Source organism: Ochotona princeps, chromosome 15 (genome assembly GCF_030435755.1).
Source record: "Ochotona princeps isolate mOchPri1 chromosome 15, mOchPri1.hap1, whole genome shotgun sequence".
NCBI classification, from domain to species: domain Eukaryota; kingdom Metazoa; phylum Chordata; class Mammalia; order Lagomorpha; family Ochotonidae; genus Ochotona; species Ochotona princeps.
This window is the reverse complement of record NC_080846.1, coordinates 5,032,134-5,050,753: the sequence shown is the minus strand read 5'-3', so window position 1 is coordinate 5,050,753 and position 18,620 is coordinate 5,032,134. Positions and strand designations below refer to the sequence as shown.

Sequence of the window (18,620 nt, the reverse complement as noted above, 5' to 3'; positions counted from 1 at the left end):
ATAGCATTTCCACGTCAGAGTGCCAGGCTGAGTCCTGGCACCTCTCCCAGCGCACGTGACAGTGAGCCAAGTGCCTAGACTCCTGCCACTCCGCTGGGAGACCCGCACGAAGTTCTAAGCTGCTGGGTCAGGCCTGAGCCGGTCATGGCTGTTGAAGGCATTTGGGAAGTGAACTAGCAGGTGAAAAATTGGCATTTCTGTGCCCACTTTGAGAAGGGTGAAGTGTAAATTTCTCCTTTCTTTGTGGCACGGTGGTAGGGCTTCTCTCCCAGCTGCTCCTGGCTGGTAAAGGCAGCTGCACGGGGGAGGCTTGGAGGGGCACTTCATTAACCTGGGGTGCTGGAGTGACCTGCACACCGCTCTTCCACAGGGCAGATAAACAGATGGACCGGATGAGGCTGGGGGAGCCTTCCAACCCCCACAGACTGGGACAGGACCGCTCCTGAGGCCCCGCAGGGCCTCCCCCTGCCCGCTGCGCCATGTCAGGTAGAAGCTGGGGCCTGGGTGCTGGAGTGGGGGGCTTGCTGAGAGCAGAGATTTCATAAACTTATAGTCCAGATAGAAGAGGTGGGGGAGCGGAGTGAGTGGGACATTGGGTGAGTGCGGTTCCCCGTTCTGTGCTCCCGAGGCCTCTGCCACAGGCGCCATGCTCGGGCCTCCTTCAGAAGTGTGCCCCTCCATACTCCCCCTCACAGGAGGGCATCTGGACTTGGGGTTCCTATGTTCTCTCGTTCTGTTTGCTTCCAGGAAGCCACACCCCTTCCGCCGGCGGCCCCTTCTCAGCGCTGACACCAAGCATGTGGCCCCAGGAGATCCTGGCTCGGTGCAAGCAGGTACGCGTAGCAGCGCCCTGCCCCGGGACTGGGTGAGCACACAGGGTCACCAGGTGCCCTGAGTGCCACAGCTGGATGAAGGCATGCTGGCCTCGTGCCCTCAGGATCACAGACACGGAAATACGTAGGGCACGCTTCTCGCCGCGGTCTCAGCATCATGGACAGGCACGGGAGAGGCAAGGGCCCCTGTCCGTGAGGGGTCACCGGAGGAGCCTTTGTGGAGGGTGACCTTTGGTCCAGGGGGTTTTGGAAGGCAGCCATCACGGTGGCCCCACACTGGGAGCTGGACAATTGACTTCTTCCTCACCCTGCTTCCAGAAGGAGGAGTCTGCGGAGCAGCCCGAGGCCTACTATGATGAGTTTGGTTTCCGCGTGGACAAAGAAGGTAAAACTGAGTCCCTCGTCTGTCGCTGTCCTGGGGGATGCCAGCTCCCAAGGCTTGCATTCTGCGTCACATGATCTCTGGCCCAGACAGGCAGATCTGAGGGTGATGCTGTTACAAATATGTAGAGCTTTCTATTGATTCTTATTTTTTATTTGTATTTGTAAGGCAGAATTTCATGGAGAGGAGGAGAGACAGATCTTCCATCTGTTGGTTTATTCCCCAAATGGTCACAGTGGCTGGAGCTGGATCTGTCTGAAGCCAGGAGCCAGGAACTTCTTCCGGGTCTCCCACATGGGCGAACGGCCCCATGGAATCTACCCCTCATCTGCTGCCTTCCAGTCCTGACATGGATACACTCGGACTTGAACTGGCACCCATTTGGATACTGGCATCACAGAGGCTTAGCGTGCTACACCACAGTGGCACCCTTATTGATCTTCACCTAATAACTAAAAACAGGAACAAAGTTAAAAAATACAGAGAGGGGGCCACGACAGCTAGAGGCTAAAGTCCTCCCCTTGCATACAACCAGGTTCCCATATGGCTGCTGGTTCTAATCCCGACTGCTCTACTTCCCATCCAGCTCCCTGCTTATAGTCTGGGAGGGCAGTGGAGGATGACCCAAAGCCTTGGGACCCCGCATGCATGTGGACGACCCAGCAGAAGCTCATGGCCCCAGGCTCCTGGCTTCGGATCAGTTCAGTTCCAGCTGTTGTGGCCACTTGGAGAGTGAACCAACAGACAGAAGATCTTTCTCTCTGTCTCTCCTCTCTGTAAATATGACTTTCTAATAAAAAAAAAAAATCTTTAACAGAAAATGCAGAGAGGTATAAGGATAAAACAGAATTAACTCAAAATTCTGTAACTGCGAACATTTTAAATGTATTCCTTTCCTGGCTTTGTGTGTATTCATATATACTTTCCGTGACTAAGGTTAGATCACATATCTGTTATGTTTTAACATTACTCCATGAGTGTTTTCAGGGTCAGTCAATACACTTTCAAAGATAAACACTCTTTTTCAGTGGCTGTAGAATATCCTAATGTGGATTTATAATATTTGATTTTTTTTTTTGTTAAAGTGGACCTGTAAGCCATTTGCATTGTTTTCTGCTGTGAACAGACCTGTTAGTGCCCTGCGGGCTGTCAGGAAGGCCTTGTACCTGAACCCGGGGCCTCTTGTCACAAGGCCTAAGGTGCAGGTGTAAAACTTTCGGCCCTCCCATTTCTGTTTCTGGTGTAAGTTCTCTGGGCTGCTTATTTGCAGCAGATTTTGGAGATTAAAAAGCCAAGATTGAGATGGAGTCAGGGAACTCTTTGAGTACAGGTGGACTTGAAGACGTTCGCAAAGGAGCAGGTGTCTGGGCCAGCAGTGAGCATACCTGGGGAGGGGCACCTGCTGGTACAGCAAGCTCAGCTGATACTCGGGATGCCTGCCACCCTGTCAGAAGGCCTGGTTTGAGGTACAGCTGTCCTCTGCTGCCAGTCCAGCTCCCTGCTAACGTGCCTGAGAGGCGGCAGGCACTGACCAGTGGCTTGGATTATGGGAGACCCAGGTGGAGTTCCTGGTTGTTGTGGACATTTTGGAATGAATCAGGGTAGAAGACCGCTCTCCTCTGTCACTCTGCCTTTCAAACAAATGAATCAAAGTGAAAAAGGATGCCTGGAATGTCACGTCCCTATTGGGAGCGCATGGGAGGAGGGCTGAGGAAGGCCTGGAAGGAGGCCCTGGGAGGGGATGGCCCCTGCCTCCAGGCCGATGGCAGGCCCTAGGAGCCAACAACTCAGCTAACACTTCTGGCCCCAGCAAGGGGGACCTGAATTGAGTTTCCAGTCGGCAGCTGGAGGCCAGCCCGTGCCCTCGGCAGGCTTTGGGGGTAAATCATTGCTGGACACTTGTGCCCTCCCTGTGTGTCTCTGTCTCTCGAATTAAAAGATAAATTTATGTTGCAAACAATTTCAGACCAGTCTGTTTATCATGAGCTTTTTGAAGACTCCTTGTGTGATGGGAGCAGGTGCCCCTGGGATTCAGGCCCTGCTGAGGTAGCGTTCCCACATCTTACTGTGTAAGGGAAGGCACTTAAGTGGGTGTTTCCAGAAGCAGAGCTAAGGGCTTGGCTTTCTTGTGAGGCCAGAGCACTTCATCCTTACTCATTGAGTAAATATTTGAAGAAACCCCCTGTGGGTGCGGAAAGCACAGACTGTACGCACCCAAATGACTTGCGGGGGGCAGGGAAGACACCTGGACAGCATTCCTGGGCAGGGAGGATTCTCAGAGGGGAGGGCAGCTGGGAACAACAGGTTGGCGGTGCTGAGTGGGTGGCGATGTGCTGTGGAAGAGCAGGCAGGTGGCGGGGCACTAGGCAAGCAGGTGCTGAGGCATGCTGTCTACTCCTGGAAGGACCACTGTGTCCACCGTGGAGGAAGCGGGGGCCAGCAGGCCCACTGCTGCGACCCACTGTGTTCCGTGCTCAGACCCGAGCCTGAGAACGGCGTGTCATTGTGGGGTCTCTTGCTGTGGAAGGGCAGTGTTGACGAAGCAGGAAGAGCCCAAGCCTGCTGGTCTTTGGGCTGCCTGGTGGACGTGTTGCTGAGTGTATAGGAGGCTCTCAGGGTGGAGAGCTGGCCCTAGAGGCAGAGCTCAGGGCCTCGGGAGACTTGGCCTACTGCCCACTGCTGCACCCATCTCCTGGCAGAAGGTGCTGAGCCCAGCTGCAGTCCACTGCCAAGTGCATCCCTGGTGGAGGACCCTGCGCAGAGGCTGCGGTGGCAGGCCCACCTGGAGTTCACCCACAATCACGACGTAGGGGATCTCACCTGGGACAAGATTGCCGACTCCCTGCCCCGCTCCGAGAAGCTGCGCTCCCTGGTGCTGGCCGGCATCCCACATGGCATGAGGCCGCAGGTGAGACAGCCCTGGGGCTATCCCGGGGGCCCACAGGGACTGCCCTGATGGCATCTGAGGAAGACTACACTCCTTCCTCAGCTATGGATGCGGCTCTCTGGGGCTCTGCAGAGGAAGAGGAGCTCAGAGCTGTCCTACCGCGACATGGTCAGGAACAGCTCCAGTGATGACACCATCGCTGCCAAACAGGTGAGGATACCAGCCTGGCCTGCAGTTGCCTGCTGGCCAGCTCCACAGTAGTGTTGGGGTCTGACCCATAGGGAAGGGGGCCTGGGGCCCGCCATCTCTCAGGTCTGATCGGGGGTCTGGGTTTCTGGCAGATTGAGAAGGACCTGCTCCGCACCATGCCCAGCAACGCCTGCTTTGCCAGCATAGACAGCGTCGGGGTGCCCCGCTTGCGCAGGGTCCTCCGGGCCCTGGCCTGGCTCTACCCTGAGATTGGCTATTGCCAGGGTACTGGCATGGTGAGCATGGCCTTGGGCAGGCAGGGGCATCACTGGGCTCCCTGGTGAGGGGTGGTCACCCTCGGGGAGGGCACCTTTGAAGTCCTGGCTACAGGTCCCTGTCCCCACGCCTGGCCAGGTGGCGGCCTGCCTCCTGCTCTTCCTGGAGGAGGAGGATGCCTTCTGGATGATGGGGGCTGTCATCGAGGACCTGCTGCCCGCCTCCTACTTCAGCACCACCCTGCTGGGTGTCCAGACAGACCAGCGGGTGCTGCGCCAGCTCATCGTGCAGTACCTGCCCCGCCTGGACAAGCTGCTGCAGGAGCATGACATTGGTGAGGGCTGGCGGGGGTCAGAGGACGCAGCTGGCAGAGGCCCGAGGCTGCAGGCTTGCGTGCGCCCATCACTGCTGCATGCTGTCCTCAGAACTGTCCCTCATCACGCTGCACTGGTTCCTCACGGCCTTCGCCAGCGTCGTGCACATCCGGCTGCTGCTGCGCATCTGGGACTTGTTCTTCTACGAGGGCTCCCTGGTGCTGTTCCAGACCACACTGGGCATGCTGCGCCTCCAGGTGCCCGCGGGAGGGTGGTGCAGCATGAGGGGGCATGGATCCACTCCTGGCCAGGCCCATGCAGTGCCAACCCTGTCCCCTGCCCCGCCCAGGAGGAGGAGCTGATCCAGTCAGAGAACTCAGCCTCCATCTTCAACACTCTGTCGGACATCCCATCGCAGATGGACGACGCCGAGCTGCTGCTGGGGGAGGCCATGCGGCTGGCCGGCTCCCTCACGGCTGTGGCTGTGGAGACCCAGCGCCGCAAACATCTGGCCTACCTCATTGCAGACCAGGGCCAGCTGCTGGGGACCGGCGCCACCAGCAACCTCTCCCAGGTCGGCCCACAGCACGGGCTTTCTCGGGGGCTCCCCCCGCCGTGGGGTGAGCCTGTCCTCGGGTGCAGTGAATCCCAGCGTCCTGATCTTGGCTTGGGTGGGTGTGAGACCGAGCCCCAGCCAGCGTCCTCCTGGGCGCGTGGTGTGGCCGCTGACCCACCCCCTTCCCACCCACAGGTTGTGCGGCGCAGGACGCAGCGCAGGAAGTCCGCCATCAGCTCCCTGCTGTTTGGTGAGCGGGCACATGGCAGGGCCCCTCTGAGGGCCTTGGGAGGGGAGGCGGCCACAGCCCCGTGTTGTCCCCTAGGGTAGGTGAGGTGGCCACAGCCCTGTATTGTCCCGTAGGGGAGGATGACCTGGAGGCACTCAAAGCCAAGAACATCAAGCAGACGGAGCTGGTGGCTGACCTCCGGGAGGCCGTCCTGCGCGTGGCTCGCCACTTCCAGTGCACGGATCCCAAGAACTGCAGCGTGGTGAGTCGCAGGCTCCTCAGGCAGGGCCTGTCCCTCCCCATCAGTCCCCTCGCCTACAACGCCTCTGTCCATCCGGGCAGGAGCTGACTCCAGATTACAGCATGGAGAGCCACCAGCGGGACCACGAGAACTACGTGGCCTGTTCCCGCAGCCACCGGCGCCGCGCCAAGGCCCTGCTGGACTTCGAGCGGCATGATGACGACGAGCTGGGCTTCCGCAAGAATGACATCATCACGGTGTGGTGCAGTGCGGTGTGGTGGGCACCAGGGAGCCCTTCCCGCCCTGGCCACCCTCCCCTGTCCCCGGCATGTGGGGTCTAGGGTGAGGGTGGGAGGGGTGAGGCCCTGGCCCCAGGGAACCGGGCTCTGGTCTTCCTCCTGCAGATTGTTTCTCAGAAGGACGAGCACTGCTGGGTCGGGGAGCTGAACGGCCTGCGAGGTAAGGGCCCGCAGGGGCCTCGGGGAGACCGGAGGGAGATGGGGTGTTCTCCCAGGAAAGGTCCACGGGTGACCTGCCGCTCCTCCCACAGGCTGGTTTCCGGCCAAGTTTGTGGAAGTCCTGGACGAGCGCAGCAAGGAGGTGAGAGAAGGCAAGCCCCTGAGGGGCCCCGCCCAGCAAGGCTCCCCGCCGCAGGCGGCCTTCAACCTGTTCCCCTACAGTACTCCATTGCGGGGGATGACTCTGTGACAGAGGGGGTCACAGACCTTGTGCGAGGGACCCTGTGCCCGGCCCTCAAGGCCCTGTTTGAGCATGGACTGAAGAAGCCGTCCCTGCTTGGGGGGGCATGCCACCCTTGGCTCTTCATTGAGGAGGTGAGTGGTCACTGCACCTTCACCCTGAGCCCTGCAGTGGGAGAGGCTGGGGCCTGGCGGGCGGCGGCTGGGCCGCACTGAAGGTGTCCTGTGTCCCCAGGCGGCAGGCCGGGAGGTGGAGAGAGACTTTGACTCGGTGTACTCCCGCCTCGTGCTCTGTAAGACCTACAGGTAGTCGGGGCTGGCGGGAGGGTGGGGCTGTCCAGGCCCCCCGACCCCGAGGGGCGCTGAGCTCGGCCCCTTTTTCAGGCTGGATGAAGATGGCAAAGTCCTGACCCCTGAGGAACTGCTGTACCGGGTGAGTGGCCTGCCCTGCCAGCCCGGACACCCCAGGCGGTCCCAAGGGGCCTGCCACGTGACCACTGTGCCCCTGCAGGCCGTGCAGTCCGTGAACGTGACCCACGATGCAGCGCATGTGCAGATGGATGTCAAGCTCCGCTCGCTCATCTGCGTGGGGCTCAAGTGAGTAGATGCCATAGTGGGAATGGGGCTGGGGGAGACAGCAGGACCCTCGGGGACTGCCGGCCTGCCTGAGGCCTGGCCCCTACTCGGCTCCTCCATCCCCAGTGAGCAGGTGCTGCACCTGTGGCTGGAGGTGCTTTGCTCCAGCCTGCCCACCGTGGAGAAGTGGTACCAGCCCTGGTCCTTCCTGCGCAGCCCTGGCTGGGTTCAGATCAAGTGTGAGCTCCGGTGAGGACCTGGCAGCAGCGCAGGGCAGACAGGGCCGACCCCGGGTGATGGCAGCCTGGGGCTGGGGCAGCAGGGCCGACCCTGGGGTGACGGCGTCCCCCTTTCTCTCTCCAGTGTCCTCTGCTGTTTTGCCTTCAGCCTGTCTCAGGACTGGGAGCTCCCTGCCAAGAGAGAGGTGGGTGGGGCGGCTGAGGGGGCCCAGCGGGGACCTGTGTGCCAGCCCCGCTGCCTGAGCCTGCCCTGGTGACCTGGCTGCTGTGTGCACAGGAGGAGAAGCGGCCCCTGAAGGAGGGCGTCCAGGACATGCTGGTGAAGCACCACCTGTTCAGCTGGGACATAGACGGCTGAGGCCGCCACCTGCTGCCCTTGGGGTCCCGCCCGCAACAGGAAGTTGAGGCTGACCAGCTGCGAACTTGTCGTGGGACAGCAGCTGAGGGGCCGCAGGTGACTGGCTCAGTGCTTGCCACCAGCGCCCTTAGGGCAGCCCAGCGACAGCTGGTGTCCGGCACTGACCTGACGCGCTGTGGGCGCACTCTGCTCGGCAAGGCGGGAGGGTGGCGGCGGGCTTCCGGCCGCTGAGGCTTCTGAATAAACCAGCTGCAAGCACCGACTCCCGTCTCTGTCCAGCCACAGCCACGCTGCGGACGCGGGTTGGTCCTGTTCTGGGGACAGCTCTAGAATCCTGGATGCTTGCAGGTCAGCCTGGGTGGAAGGACGCCACTGTGGCGCCCCAGAACACAGCACATGGCCCACGATGAGACAGACACGGTAGTGGTCTCACTTTTATTTCAAAGTTCACACAGCTCCCCCCGCCCCCCAGAGAATGCGAGGTCAGTGGCTCTGGGCACCAGGAGGACCACCTCATAGCCCATGGCAGGCAGGGTGGGGCAAAAGGCACCCCCTGTCCCAGCTTCTTGTTGGCTGCAGTGAGGTGATGGGGATGGAATGTGGGCCGGGGGAGAGCACCTCTGCCCACGTGGCACTGACGGGTGGCGGAGGCCGTGATGGGCTCTGTACGTCCAGCACTTGTGATGAGCAGGCCTGGGCAGCTGTACCCCACGGGGCACACCCTAAGGTGTCCCTGCCGCAGGGCCTGGGAGGAGGGTGGGGGAGCCGGCACAGCTCCCACGGGCGTGTCGGCGTGTGTGGATACAGACGAGAGGTATGTACAGCGGCCATGCTGCGGCTCAGCGTGGCTGGCGTGGGGAGCGTGGCTGGACGCCCAGCCGCACGTCAGCCAGGCAGCGCACCTCCGACCTCACAAAAGGAGGTCAAATGGATACAGTCCGGGCCCTGGCATGGGTCACTCCTCGCCAACTCCTCCTGCCCCTGCCCTGGGGAGCTGGAGCCAGGGCCCGGCCCACAGGCAAGGCAGAGGGGCCTGATTGTCAAGACTCCATACGCGCGGGGAGCCCTGCGGCTGCAGGTCCGAGCTATAGGCAGGAATCCCAGTGCAGCTGCAGGTCGTGGCCATCAAGGAAGTCTGTGGAGAAGAGGCTGGGGGAAGCAGTGCTGAGCGGGGCCAGGCTGAGCACAGGGCCTCCCGACAGCTCCAGCCAGTCCATGCTGTCGAGGTGGCCGTCAGCCAGGCCCAGGCTGCTGCTGGGCTCAGGAGCAAAGTGCAGGTCTGAGGTGTCCATTGGGGACGGGGGGTGGTCCAGGACGGCAGAGCTGCTGAGCAGCTGACTGTGGAGGTCGTCAATCAGCGACAGGGGCTCCGGCCCTTCCTGCCCACCCGCCAGCAGGGGCAGCCCAGTGCTGGTCTCCAGGAAGTCCTCCAGGCGCCCGGGGAGTGCAGGTGAGCCCGGTGGTGGTGGGGTGGCCTGGGAGAGCTCAGTGGAGGGCAAAGGCTGGGGGACCAATGGTGACCCGCAGACTGCTGTTGAGGGTGGCTTCTCTTTCCCAGCCAGGGACAGCGGGTCCTTGAAATCTGCTGAAATTTCTGCCAATCAACACAGGGAGTGGGCATCAGGAAGCAGGCCAAACCACTCACAACCGACCGACTCCATCTAAGTAAATGCATCGAAGCCTTGACTGACAGCTGAGAAGCAAACGGAGCACATCTTCATAATCCCAGATTACAGAGCCAGTACAGCCCTGGCTACTCCACTTTCCATCCAACTCCCTGCTTTGTGGCCTGGGCCCTGCACCCATGGGAGACTGGAGGAGGTTCCTGGCTCCAGACCAGCTTTGGGGAGTGAACCAGCACATGGAAGATGGACTGGCTATTTACACTTGATCTTAGCCAAAAGGCCCAGAAGTGATGGTGGGCTAACACTGCCTGTTTGGTGTTGGAAATGCACATCAGATTTTACAGAGGGAAGGTCAGACAGATCTTCCATCCACTGGCCCACTCCCCAAGTTGCCACACAGCTGGAGCTGAGCTGATCTGAAGACAGGCTCTTCCTCTGGGTCTCCCACATGGCTGCAGGATCCTAAAGCTTTGGGCTGTCCTTGACTGCCTTTCCAACCCAGGCCGCACGCAGGGAGTTGGATGGGCAGTGCAGCAGCAAAGGCATGAAACGGTGCCCACATGGGATATCCTGGTGGTTGAAACGTGAGGATTTAACTATTGAGCCATCATGCCGGCCACAACTCCGCCTGCTTTAAAGGCAGAGGGGTGGAGAGTGGGGAGCTTTTAAAAAAAAAAAAGGCAAAGCCAGTTAGAGGTCTTTCACCTACTGTTGCACTCCTGAAGTCGCCACAGCTGGACGTGGGCCAGTGTGTTGCCACAGCTCTCAAGGCCTTGAGCCCACAACTTGGAACTGGGGCCCCTATGATGTCAGCGTCACAAGCAGAAGCTTAGCATACGAGGTCAAGGCACTGGCCCATTAACTGAAAGGCAGTTACACAGAGAGGACTGCCTTCACCCTGTTGGTTCACTCCCCAAACGGCTGCAAGAGCGGGCCAGGCTGAAGCCAGGAATGTCTTCCCATTCTTCCCCCAGGTGCAGTGCATCTAAATGTCGGGGTCACTTTGCACTGCTTCGTCAGAGAGCTGGTTCGGAAGTGCACCAACCAGCGTGATATGGTTAACCTGGCATGCCATGGCACTCATTAGGATGGCCTCCCTCAAAACCCAAAGGTAGACAATGGAGACAACGGCCCTGGGCTCTGCTCGGGGGAAGGTACAGGCTGACAGGACAGCCAGGCTGGGAGCCCCTGACCACGCAGGGCACTTCCTCAGGGACCTGACAACAAGAGTGCCGTGCGTCAGGTCCACAGCAAGAAGGTGGAGCTGGAGGCCTGTGGGGGCAGCCGCCAGCCACCAAGGACAAACAGGGCGATCCCCGGGTGACACACAGGAAGGATAGTGGCCACCTAGGAATGGGAGAAGTGCGGAGTACCTGGCAGGTGGCACTAGTTTTAGTTTGGGAGGATGGAAAGGTCTAGAAATGACAGTGGTGATGGTTAGCATTATGCATGTACTTACGCCACTAAACTAAAAAATAGCTAGAGTGGCAAACTTTGATCTAGATCTTAAAGAACAAAGAATCCAGGTTTCACCCCTACTCTCTTCCTATCCCAACTGAACATGGCATCTTCTGAAGCTGCTCCTGCCAAGGCCCTGGCCAACCCCCTAGCCACTGCCTGCCCCACTGGCTCACACGCTCCCTGCCAGCAAACCCTTTCTCTGTCAGGTTACGTGCTCAAGTTCTAGCCTGCTAAGCCCAGGACTACTGCCTTGGCACACCTGAGGCTGGGACGCACAGGCGTGGGAAGAAGCTTGGGGCTCCGGTCAAGAGAAGTGACTCAGCTCTCAGAAGTCACTCGGAGCTGGTGTTCGTGTAGGACGCCATACCCCAGGCCAGAGTACTAGGTCAGTGTTCCTCTGGAAGCAGCATTTAACAGGTTCCTGTCACCCTACGGGAGACGCAGGTGGAGCTCCTGGAGCCAGCCTGGCCCGGCACATCCTCAGAGCCATGGGCAACAGGCTGTGAACGGTGTTAACAGCACAGCCACCACCCAAGGGTGGTCCTGCAGCTGACACACCACAGCCCTCAGCAGGCCTCCCTGCTGTGGCTGCCAAGGACAGCCCTGGGCCTTTTGAGGGGGTGAGGGTTTCCCCTCTACACTAAAGGGGTCTCCCCCTTGCATCTGCCATGGTGTCCCAGTGTGTACCCCAGCAGGAACTCTGTGGTCCCTACTAAGGCCTTACTGCCTTGCTAGCCTGGGCTCCAGCCTTGCTCATGACCCAGAAGTCTAGATGCCCAGGGTTCCCAAGTCCCTGTCCAAATGCCACTTACACATCTGATTGCCTGCACAAGTCCCCCTCGTGCCCCGCACTTGCCCCCAGCCCTGGCCTTGCCACTGTGTCCTCACCCAGACTGGTTCTCCCCAAAGGACGTGCGACGCTGGCTCCTGCCTGGCCAGGGTCCCCGCAGCCCCCTCCCCGCAGTCCAGGAGGCCCCTGCTCTGGCCCACTGTTGCTTTCTGCCACTCGTCCTGATGGCCTCCTTCCACATGGGTCCACCTCCCCACCAGGCAAGCATTCTGCCCCCTTGTCAGTCCCAGGCCTGTGTGCTTCTCGCCACACATGGGGGCACTGGGGCTTGGGCCCTGCAGCAGACACGCAAGCGCTCAGTTCCCAGGACCCACCCGCCACGGCCACAGCCAGCGCAGGGCGTTACCTCCACTCTGGATGAGGATGTCAAACAGGTCGTCCATCTGCTGGCTTGAGGAGCCGTTCTCCTGGGAAACCAAAACAGGAAACCATGAGAATTCCCAGCAGAAACTCCCAGCCCAGTGTGGGTCCCGAGGCCCTCCTCCCAGAGCACCCCTCCCTGTGGGCTTGGCTGTCACGTGCCCTGGCCAGGCCCAGCACCAGTCACCTGCTGTTTGGGCTGCTGGTTCACAGCTTCCTCGTAGCCTGGCGGCTCTGTCTTCAGGGCTGAGGCTGTCCCAAACAGGGGCTGGAAGGGTTGCTCCAGGTCCATGTGGGCAGGGGCGCCAGGGGCAGGAGAGCTGGGCTGGGAGGAGGGCTGGACAGACAGGAGACAGCAATGAGTGGGCCAAGGGAGGGTCAGGCCCTGCCTTCCTGATCCAGCCAGGAAGCCACAGGCAGATGTGACCCAGCCTAGGCCTGACCCACCCCCAGATGTCTGCATACTTGCTCTGCAGGGGGCCCTTGTGCCATCCTAAAGCGCCCACTTTGTTACTGACCTCTACTCCCCCAAGCTCTACAGGGCCCAGTGGCAGCTGCTGGCACTGTAGTGGGGGGGTCACAGTTTGCTCACACCCCTCTCCCTGCCAGAAGGCCATGATATGAGGGTCTGGACCTAGACAGGGCAACCCAAGCACAGAACTGTCCTGCCGTCCCTGGCCAGAGGGGAAGGTGGCTCCTGCTGTCTATGGGGTCCCAAGCAGACCCTCACCCAGAAGGCCCAGTGTCCTTGGTGGGAGGGGAAGGAAACTGCATGTGCCTGAACCACCCGCCCACCCTCCCCAAGTACCTGTGGGGGGCTCCCAGCGGGCCGACCCGGGCTGTCTGTGTTCTTATTGGTCACGGTGAGGACAAGGTGGGTCCCTGTGGAGTCCGTGATGAGGGTGGGAGGCGTGACCCCCTTGAGGAGGCCGGAGCCCTGGGCGCCCAGGACCAGCTGTGAGGCAGGCACCTGCTTGGGCTCGGGCCCCAGGGCCTCTTGCTTCACCACCACAGTGGGGGACTCCAGGGCCTCCTGCTTCACTGCCACGGCGGGGGGCTCCAGGGCTGCGGCCTGAGTGTCTCCAGGGTCGGCCGTCGAGGCTGCAGGGCTGGGGCTGAAGGAGGGGGTGGGCCTGGGGTGTGGGCAGCTCAGCGGGCAGCTGGAGAAGCTGCCCTCCTGCTTCACGGGGCCCCCGAGCGCGCCAGGGGCCAGCTGCTGGGCCCGCTTCTCCTGCTCCAGCTGCAGTCGGAGCAGCTCCACCAGCTGCTGCTTCTGCCGCAGCATGCGGGTCAGCTCCTGGATCTGCTTGTCCTTCTCCTGCAGCATCTGGTCCTTGTCGCGGCCCTCCTGCTCAGCACGTGCCCCCGGGCTCAGGCAGCACGACGTGGCCTGTGGCCCCTCCTCCTTCACCAGGACCTGCAGTGGTGAGGCCTGCAGTGTGAGCTGCGTCAGCGGCGACGTCACCATCTCACCGAAGGTGTCCCCAGGCGTGGAATTCTCGTCGCCTGTGCTGAGCAGTGACCGCTCGGAGGGTGTGGGGGACACGGGAGGTGTAGAGCCCGTGCTGCCAAACTTCACCACTCCACCGCTTGTCACTGTGGCCACCACCACCTCGGCCGGGGCCAGGCCTGCTGCCACCAGGGCTGGACCTGTACTCAGCCGGGCAGCCGGGAAGGCCACAACCACTTCGCCGGCCTTGGAGAGGAGCGAGGAGGCAGGCGCCTTGGGGCCCCCAGGGACCGCGCTGGTCTGGTCATGGTGGGTGCGCAGGCGCTCTATGAGCTCTGTTTTGGTGCCCGACACGGGCAGTGACCGCAGCTTCAGCTCCTGCTTCAGTTCTGCCACCTGCAGGGAGGCCGGGTGTGAGGGTGGCTGGGAGCTGGGGGAAGCCGTGGGCTCGCCAGGGAAGGAGGTGCAGGGCCAGCATGCTCTAAGTTCGGCCCGTGGGCCCGAGCCTCATTGGCCACTCCATGTGCATCAAGTCCCTGACCCCCGCGGGCCTGAAGGGCCAGTTGCTGCCTTTGTCCCACCCTGCCTCCTCACATGTGGCCTGGCCGCCAAGCACCTGTGCTCATGCTGATCGGGTGCACCGGCTTTTATAACAGGGTCACCAAGCCAAGGAGGGACCCCGAGCTGGCGCCAGCGGCATCTAGGCCATGTGGGATATGCTCACTGCAAGAATGATGTAACCAACAGGCCAGGCTCCAGGTCAGCGCATTCCACCCAGGGTGGGCAAGTGGCTACACCCCTTGCCACAGCCGCCTCGGAGCAGACGGCCTGTTTCTCACCACCCGTCCTCCCCAACCCCAACACACTGCTGGGTCACTCCCAAGGCCCTGGATCTGCCAGCATCTCAGGGTCACTGTCACCCATGACTGGCAGGGCCTAGGCCAGCTGTCTTCCCTGCCAAAAAGCCAACTCCAGACAGTACCCGGGGGAGGGGCAAGGTGGGCACAGCGCGGGTCTTCCAGTGGGCAGGGTGACCCTACCTTCATGTCATCCAGGTTGGCTGGCAGGGCTCCAGGCTTGTTGGTCAGCGGGGTGCTGCTGCTCGGCCTCGGCAGTCCACTGGGCCCTGGGACACCGGGGCTGGAGCCACTGCTGGCGGAGGAGACACCACGCAGCGGGGGCGACCCAGCATTCCCTGGAGCCTCTCCGGCTGGCCTGTGGGGAAGGCAGCTCCGGTGAGGCAGGGCTCGGCCTCTGCTGGTGGCCTGCTGGCCCAGCGCCCGGCACCCAGCACCCAGCGCCCTGTGCGTACTTGGGCGGCGCGGGCAGGATGGTCTGGTAGTTGTAGTGCTGCTGCTGCTGGGTGAGGATCTGCAGCTGCAGGAAGAGCTGCTGCTGCTGCAGGATCCTGGCGTAGGCCGAGTCCATGGGTGGCGCGCCGCGGTCCCGCCGGTGGTCTGGGGGCACGTACTGGTGGTACTTGAGCTTCTTCACCTTGGCCTTGGGCTCCTTGGCCTTCTTGGTGCGCGGTGGCCTCTCGCCGGCAGACTTGGCTTGGCTTTGCTGTGGCACAGGGGTGGCGCAGTCACGGGAGAGGCTGGGGCAGGGGGTGCAAGTGGTGGCCCAGTGCTACCCCCCCCGAGGCCTCCTGCGGAAGGGAGGGGTGGGGCGGGGCGGCCAGAGTGGGCTGTGCCCATTCTCTGTCCTCAAAGGGCCTCTGGCTGGGGAAGAGCACCCTCCACACACAGCCTCTCCCTGTCCTTGTGCCAAGAGGAAGGTACGTGACTGGCTGAGGAGCACACCATCAAGCCTTGTGGGAATGCCAGGGCAGGAAGTTGGCAGGGAGAAGCTACAGGTTAAGCCACGGCTTGCAGTGTGGGAGCCCCATACAGGGAGCACCAGTCCAAGCGCTGGCTGCCCCAGCTCCCTGCTAACGCGCCTGGGAAGGCAGCAGAGGATGGCGAGGCGCTAGGGCCCTGCACCCACACAGCAGACCAGATGGGGCTCGAGAAGATTTCTGTCCCCTGCCCTTCACATAAGTAAATCTTAAACACAACACTGTCCTAGTAGGAATGTGGGCTTCAAAATGCAGAAACAGCCTTGGAGCAGTCACCTGCCCCGAGCTGCCCCAACAGCTCCCGAGTGGCTCAGAGGACCCAGGCTGACCAAGAAAGGCCAGAGTACATGCTGAAGGGGCCTGTCCCCAGCAGGACGGCAGAGCTGGATGAAGAGCAAAAAAGTTGGCAGGGGAGTGTTAGAGAAGGCCACGAGGAACCTCGAACTTGGTGAACAGAGAAAAGCAGAGGGGTGGGAGACGCAGCCAGGGTCTTGGCTGGGTGCAGAGGGGACCAAATGGAAGCCCCCACAGAAGCAGCAGACACCTCAGGGTCAGGGGCCACAGTGCTGCAGAATACCACATGGACGGACCAGGAACTGTCACAGGCCTGGAGGGAGGGCATACAGCAGTGGCAAGGACAAACCTGGAGGGTCCTGGTTGTGGGGAGTAGCCTGGGGATGGCTAGGAACTAACTCAGGACAGGCTGAGGACACCCAGCTGTGCTCTTCCGAACTTGCAGTGCCCAAGGACGGGCGACAGGACGGAGTGGGACAGACCAAGCCTGGGACAAGACTCGGAGAGCCTTGGGGGAGGCCACAGTGGCTACTTTCTGACATGCAGTGAGCAGGGTGTGCGCAGCTCAGCCACACAGACCCCACCTGGGAGTACCACAGGTGCAGCAGGAGACCGCAGATGCTGGGGCAGCCCAAGGCCTGAGGGTTTCCTGAGCTGCACAGCAAGCCCAGGGTGGCCAGGAGCCCCCGGGGGCCCAGCGGGTGGAGGGAGCAGGACCGAGCAGGGAGAGTGAGGCTGTCTGGGCCCCAATTCAGAACCACAGCACCTCTCTGGTCAGGTACTGGTGCCCTAGCATCAGGGAGCCAGCAATAGGGTGAGGTCCCAAAGCAGGTAGCCCTGAGCCAGGCTGCACTTGCAGGTCACCTTGGTGGCTCTGGGTTCCTGACCACTGGAGGAAAGGTGCACCCAGCCCGGGGCTGCCTGAGGTCCTGGCAGGCCCAAGGGAGGGCCACACGCAGGAGCAACCATACCTTAATGAGTGTGGGGGTTGGCTTGGCAGTGGGGCCGGCGTTCCCGTTAGGAAGGCTGGAAGGCAGCAGGGGTGGGGGAGGCGGAGGCGGCTGCTCGGCGGGGAAGAGCAGTTCCGTGGAGTCCTGGCCCACGGGGAGCTGAGACAGGACCTGGGAGGGCAGGGCAGTTAGGAGACCTGCCAGGGCCAGTGCCCCCAGACACCCTCACCACAAGGTGGGGAAAGGGACTGGGCAGGAATGCTGCAAGGGCTCCAGGCAGTGTGTGCTGTGGGAGTCGGCTCCGCCCACGTTCCCCCGCCACCCAAAACCCAGTAGCCAGATAGCCACAGCAGACTCACCTGAGTGGGAGACATGGAGGTGGCACTGGGCAGTGGTTCACTGGTTCGGGCCTCCAGGGGTGATGGCACAGAGCTCTGGGACTCGTGGCTGCCAGGCTGCTCCGGGGATAAGGCATCGCTGCTGTCCTCGTCGAAGGAGGAGCTGTCTGCCACCTTCGGGTAGTTCACCTGGCCCACTGCAACCAAGACTGGCATGAGCGCCTCTGCCCGGGGCCAGGGAGCACAAAGCCAGGCTTGTCGGTGGACAGCAGCCTGGTAGCACACTGGCAAATCATCACCAGGTCCCCAAGACTGTCCAGCCAGAGGCTTCCAAGGCCACCTGCGTGCAGGTCTGACACTGACCTGTGGCCTTCAAGCCTCCCTCCCCAGTCTGAGCAATATGCCAGCACTTGGTCTCCTGCCCAGGGCCAGTGCCCCCAGACACCCTTCCCACAAGCACACACCACACCCAGGGTTTGTAAATGAGAGAAGGGGTCGCTGATCACCAAGGGATGAGGCCATGGGGGACAGGAGTGGGCAGAACAGCACCGCACAACTCGGGACAGTGACATGGTGAGGGAGGAGGTGCAGGCAGTTGTGGGGCCACGTCACACCTTGTCCTTTCCACGGGCGCTCGGCTGCGTCCTCTCCAACAGTATGGTATAATAAGCCACAGAACGTGGGCGTGAAATGTGAGCTCCTCCGGCAAACTACAGCAACCAAGGCTGGCTGGGCAGAGTGCCAATTTACAGCCAGCTGGCCCACGGTGAAGGCCTGGGACAGCCTGTGGGAGGAGGCCTCAACCGTGGCTCTGTTGTGTCGCAGCCGGCGTGGGAAGCGGCACAGTGGCTGTGGTGTGGGTCGTCCTCTGGAGGAGCCGGGACAGGCAGCCAAAGCAGGTGCTCCCTGGCTGCAGCCTGGAATTCTGCACATCGTGGCCTCTGTTCACCTCTGACCTCTGACATGCAGCTCTCCTCCAGCTCTCCGTGTCTCCCAACCGAGCCCTGCACTTGGCTGATCCCTATGACCTATGCAGGAAGCTAGTGACCTCTTGTGTGTGGACTCAGGGCCTCTGCTCCCAGCCAGCCTGGGCCTGGGGTTCTGTCCCAGAGCCCTTCCTTGCTTGCAACTACCAGTTGTTGCTTGAAATTTCTGCAGAGTAGGCCAAGATCCAGGAAAAGATGAAAAAAAAAAAAAAGTAAAAAGTGTAGAGCTGGGCCCGGTGGTGTGGCCTAGCTAAAGTCCTCGCCTTGAATGTGCTGGGATCCCATATGGGCGCCGGGTCTAATCCCAGCAGCTCCACTTCCCATCCAGCTCCCTGCTTGTGGCCTGGGAAAGCAGTCGAGGACGGCCCAAAGCCTTGGGACCCTGCACCCACATGGGAGACCCGGAAGAGGTTCCTGGTTCCCGGCTTCAGATCGGCTCAGCACCGGCCATTGTGGTTACTTGGGCAGTGAATCATCGGACGGAAGATCTTCCTCTCTGTCTCTCCTCCTCTGTATATCTGACTTTGTAATAAAAATAAATAAATCTTTTAAAAAAAAGTGTAGAGCCGACTGCTGATAGCTGTCCCGCTCGTACACCGAGGGCCAACACCTCCCAGACCGTGAAAGAGGAACAAGCCCCCAGCCCGCGTGGGTGGAGGTGGGAGGGCCGAGGCCTGTCACTTGGGCTCCG

The 18,620-nt window shown here is 61.3% G+C and overlaps 2 protein-coding genes across 3 annotated transcripts in view; one reads left to right on the top strand and one right to left on the bottom strand.

Moving 5' to 3' along the window:
• The window catches only part of SGSM3 (small G protein signaling modulator 3), a 38,307-nt gene extending 30,269 nt beyond the window's left edge, over positions 1–8,038 (top strand). The window contains exons 2-22 of the mRNA XM_058673408.1: positions 371–486; positions 748–833; positions 1,152–1,218; positions 3,915–4,123; positions 4,205–4,312; positions 4,444–4,587; positions 4,706–4,901; positions 4,993–5,138; positions 5,231–5,455; positions 5,633–5,687; positions 5,801–5,928; positions 6,009–6,164; positions 6,312–6,366; positions 6,458–6,507; positions 6,588–6,740; positions 6,841–6,911; positions 6,990–7,038; positions 7,117–7,202; positions 7,308–7,430; positions 7,545–7,605; positions 7,698–8,038. Of these exons, the coding sequence (XP_058529391.1) occupies positions 480–486; positions 748–833; positions 1,152–1,218; positions 3,915–4,123; positions 4,205–4,312; positions 4,444–4,587; positions 4,706–4,901; positions 4,993–5,138; positions 5,231–5,455; positions 5,633–5,687; positions 5,801–5,928; positions 6,009–6,164; positions 6,312–6,366; positions 6,458–6,507; positions 6,588–6,740; positions 6,841–6,911; positions 6,990–7,038; positions 7,117–7,202; positions 7,308–7,430; positions 7,545–7,605; positions 7,698–7,778 (2,256 nt within the window). The 5' untranslated portion in view covers positions 371–479 and the 3' untranslated portion in view covers positions 7,779–8,038. The remainder of the gene's footprint in view (positions 1–370; positions 487–747; positions 834–1,151; positions 1,219–3,914; positions 4,124–4,204; positions 4,313–4,443; positions 4,588–4,705; positions 4,902–4,992; positions 5,139–5,230; positions 5,456–5,632; positions 5,688–5,800; positions 5,929–6,008; positions 6,165–6,311; positions 6,367–6,457; positions 6,508–6,587; positions 6,741–6,840; positions 6,912–6,989; positions 7,039–7,116; positions 7,203–7,307; positions 7,431–7,544; positions 7,606–7,697) is intronic.
• Positions 8,039–8,208: 170 nt separating this feature from the next.
• MRTFA (myocardin related transcription factor A) overlaps positions 8,209–18,620 on the bottom strand; it is an 85,643-nt gene continuing 75,231 nt past the window's right edge. The window contains exons 6-13 of one of the 2 annotated variants that reach the window (XM_058673403.1): positions 16,965–17,140; positions 16,627–16,776; positions 14,837–15,087; positions 14,565–14,739; positions 12,883–13,920; positions 12,262–12,411; positions 12,061–12,121; positions 8,209–9,372 (exon numbers count right to left, since the gene is read on the bottom strand). In XM_058673403.1, the coding sequence (XP_058529386.1) occupies positions 8,864–9,372; positions 12,061–12,121; positions 12,262–12,411; positions 12,883–13,920; positions 14,565–14,739; positions 14,837–15,087; positions 16,627–16,776; positions 16,965–17,140 (2,510 nt within the window). In that variant the 3' untranslated portion in view covers positions 8,209–8,863. The remainder of the gene's footprint in view (positions 9,373–12,060; positions 12,122–12,261; positions 12,412–12,882; positions 13,921–14,564; positions 14,740–14,836; positions 15,088–16,626; positions 16,777–16,964; positions 17,141–18,620) is intronic. The other variant, XM_058673404.1, reaches the window with a different exon arrangement.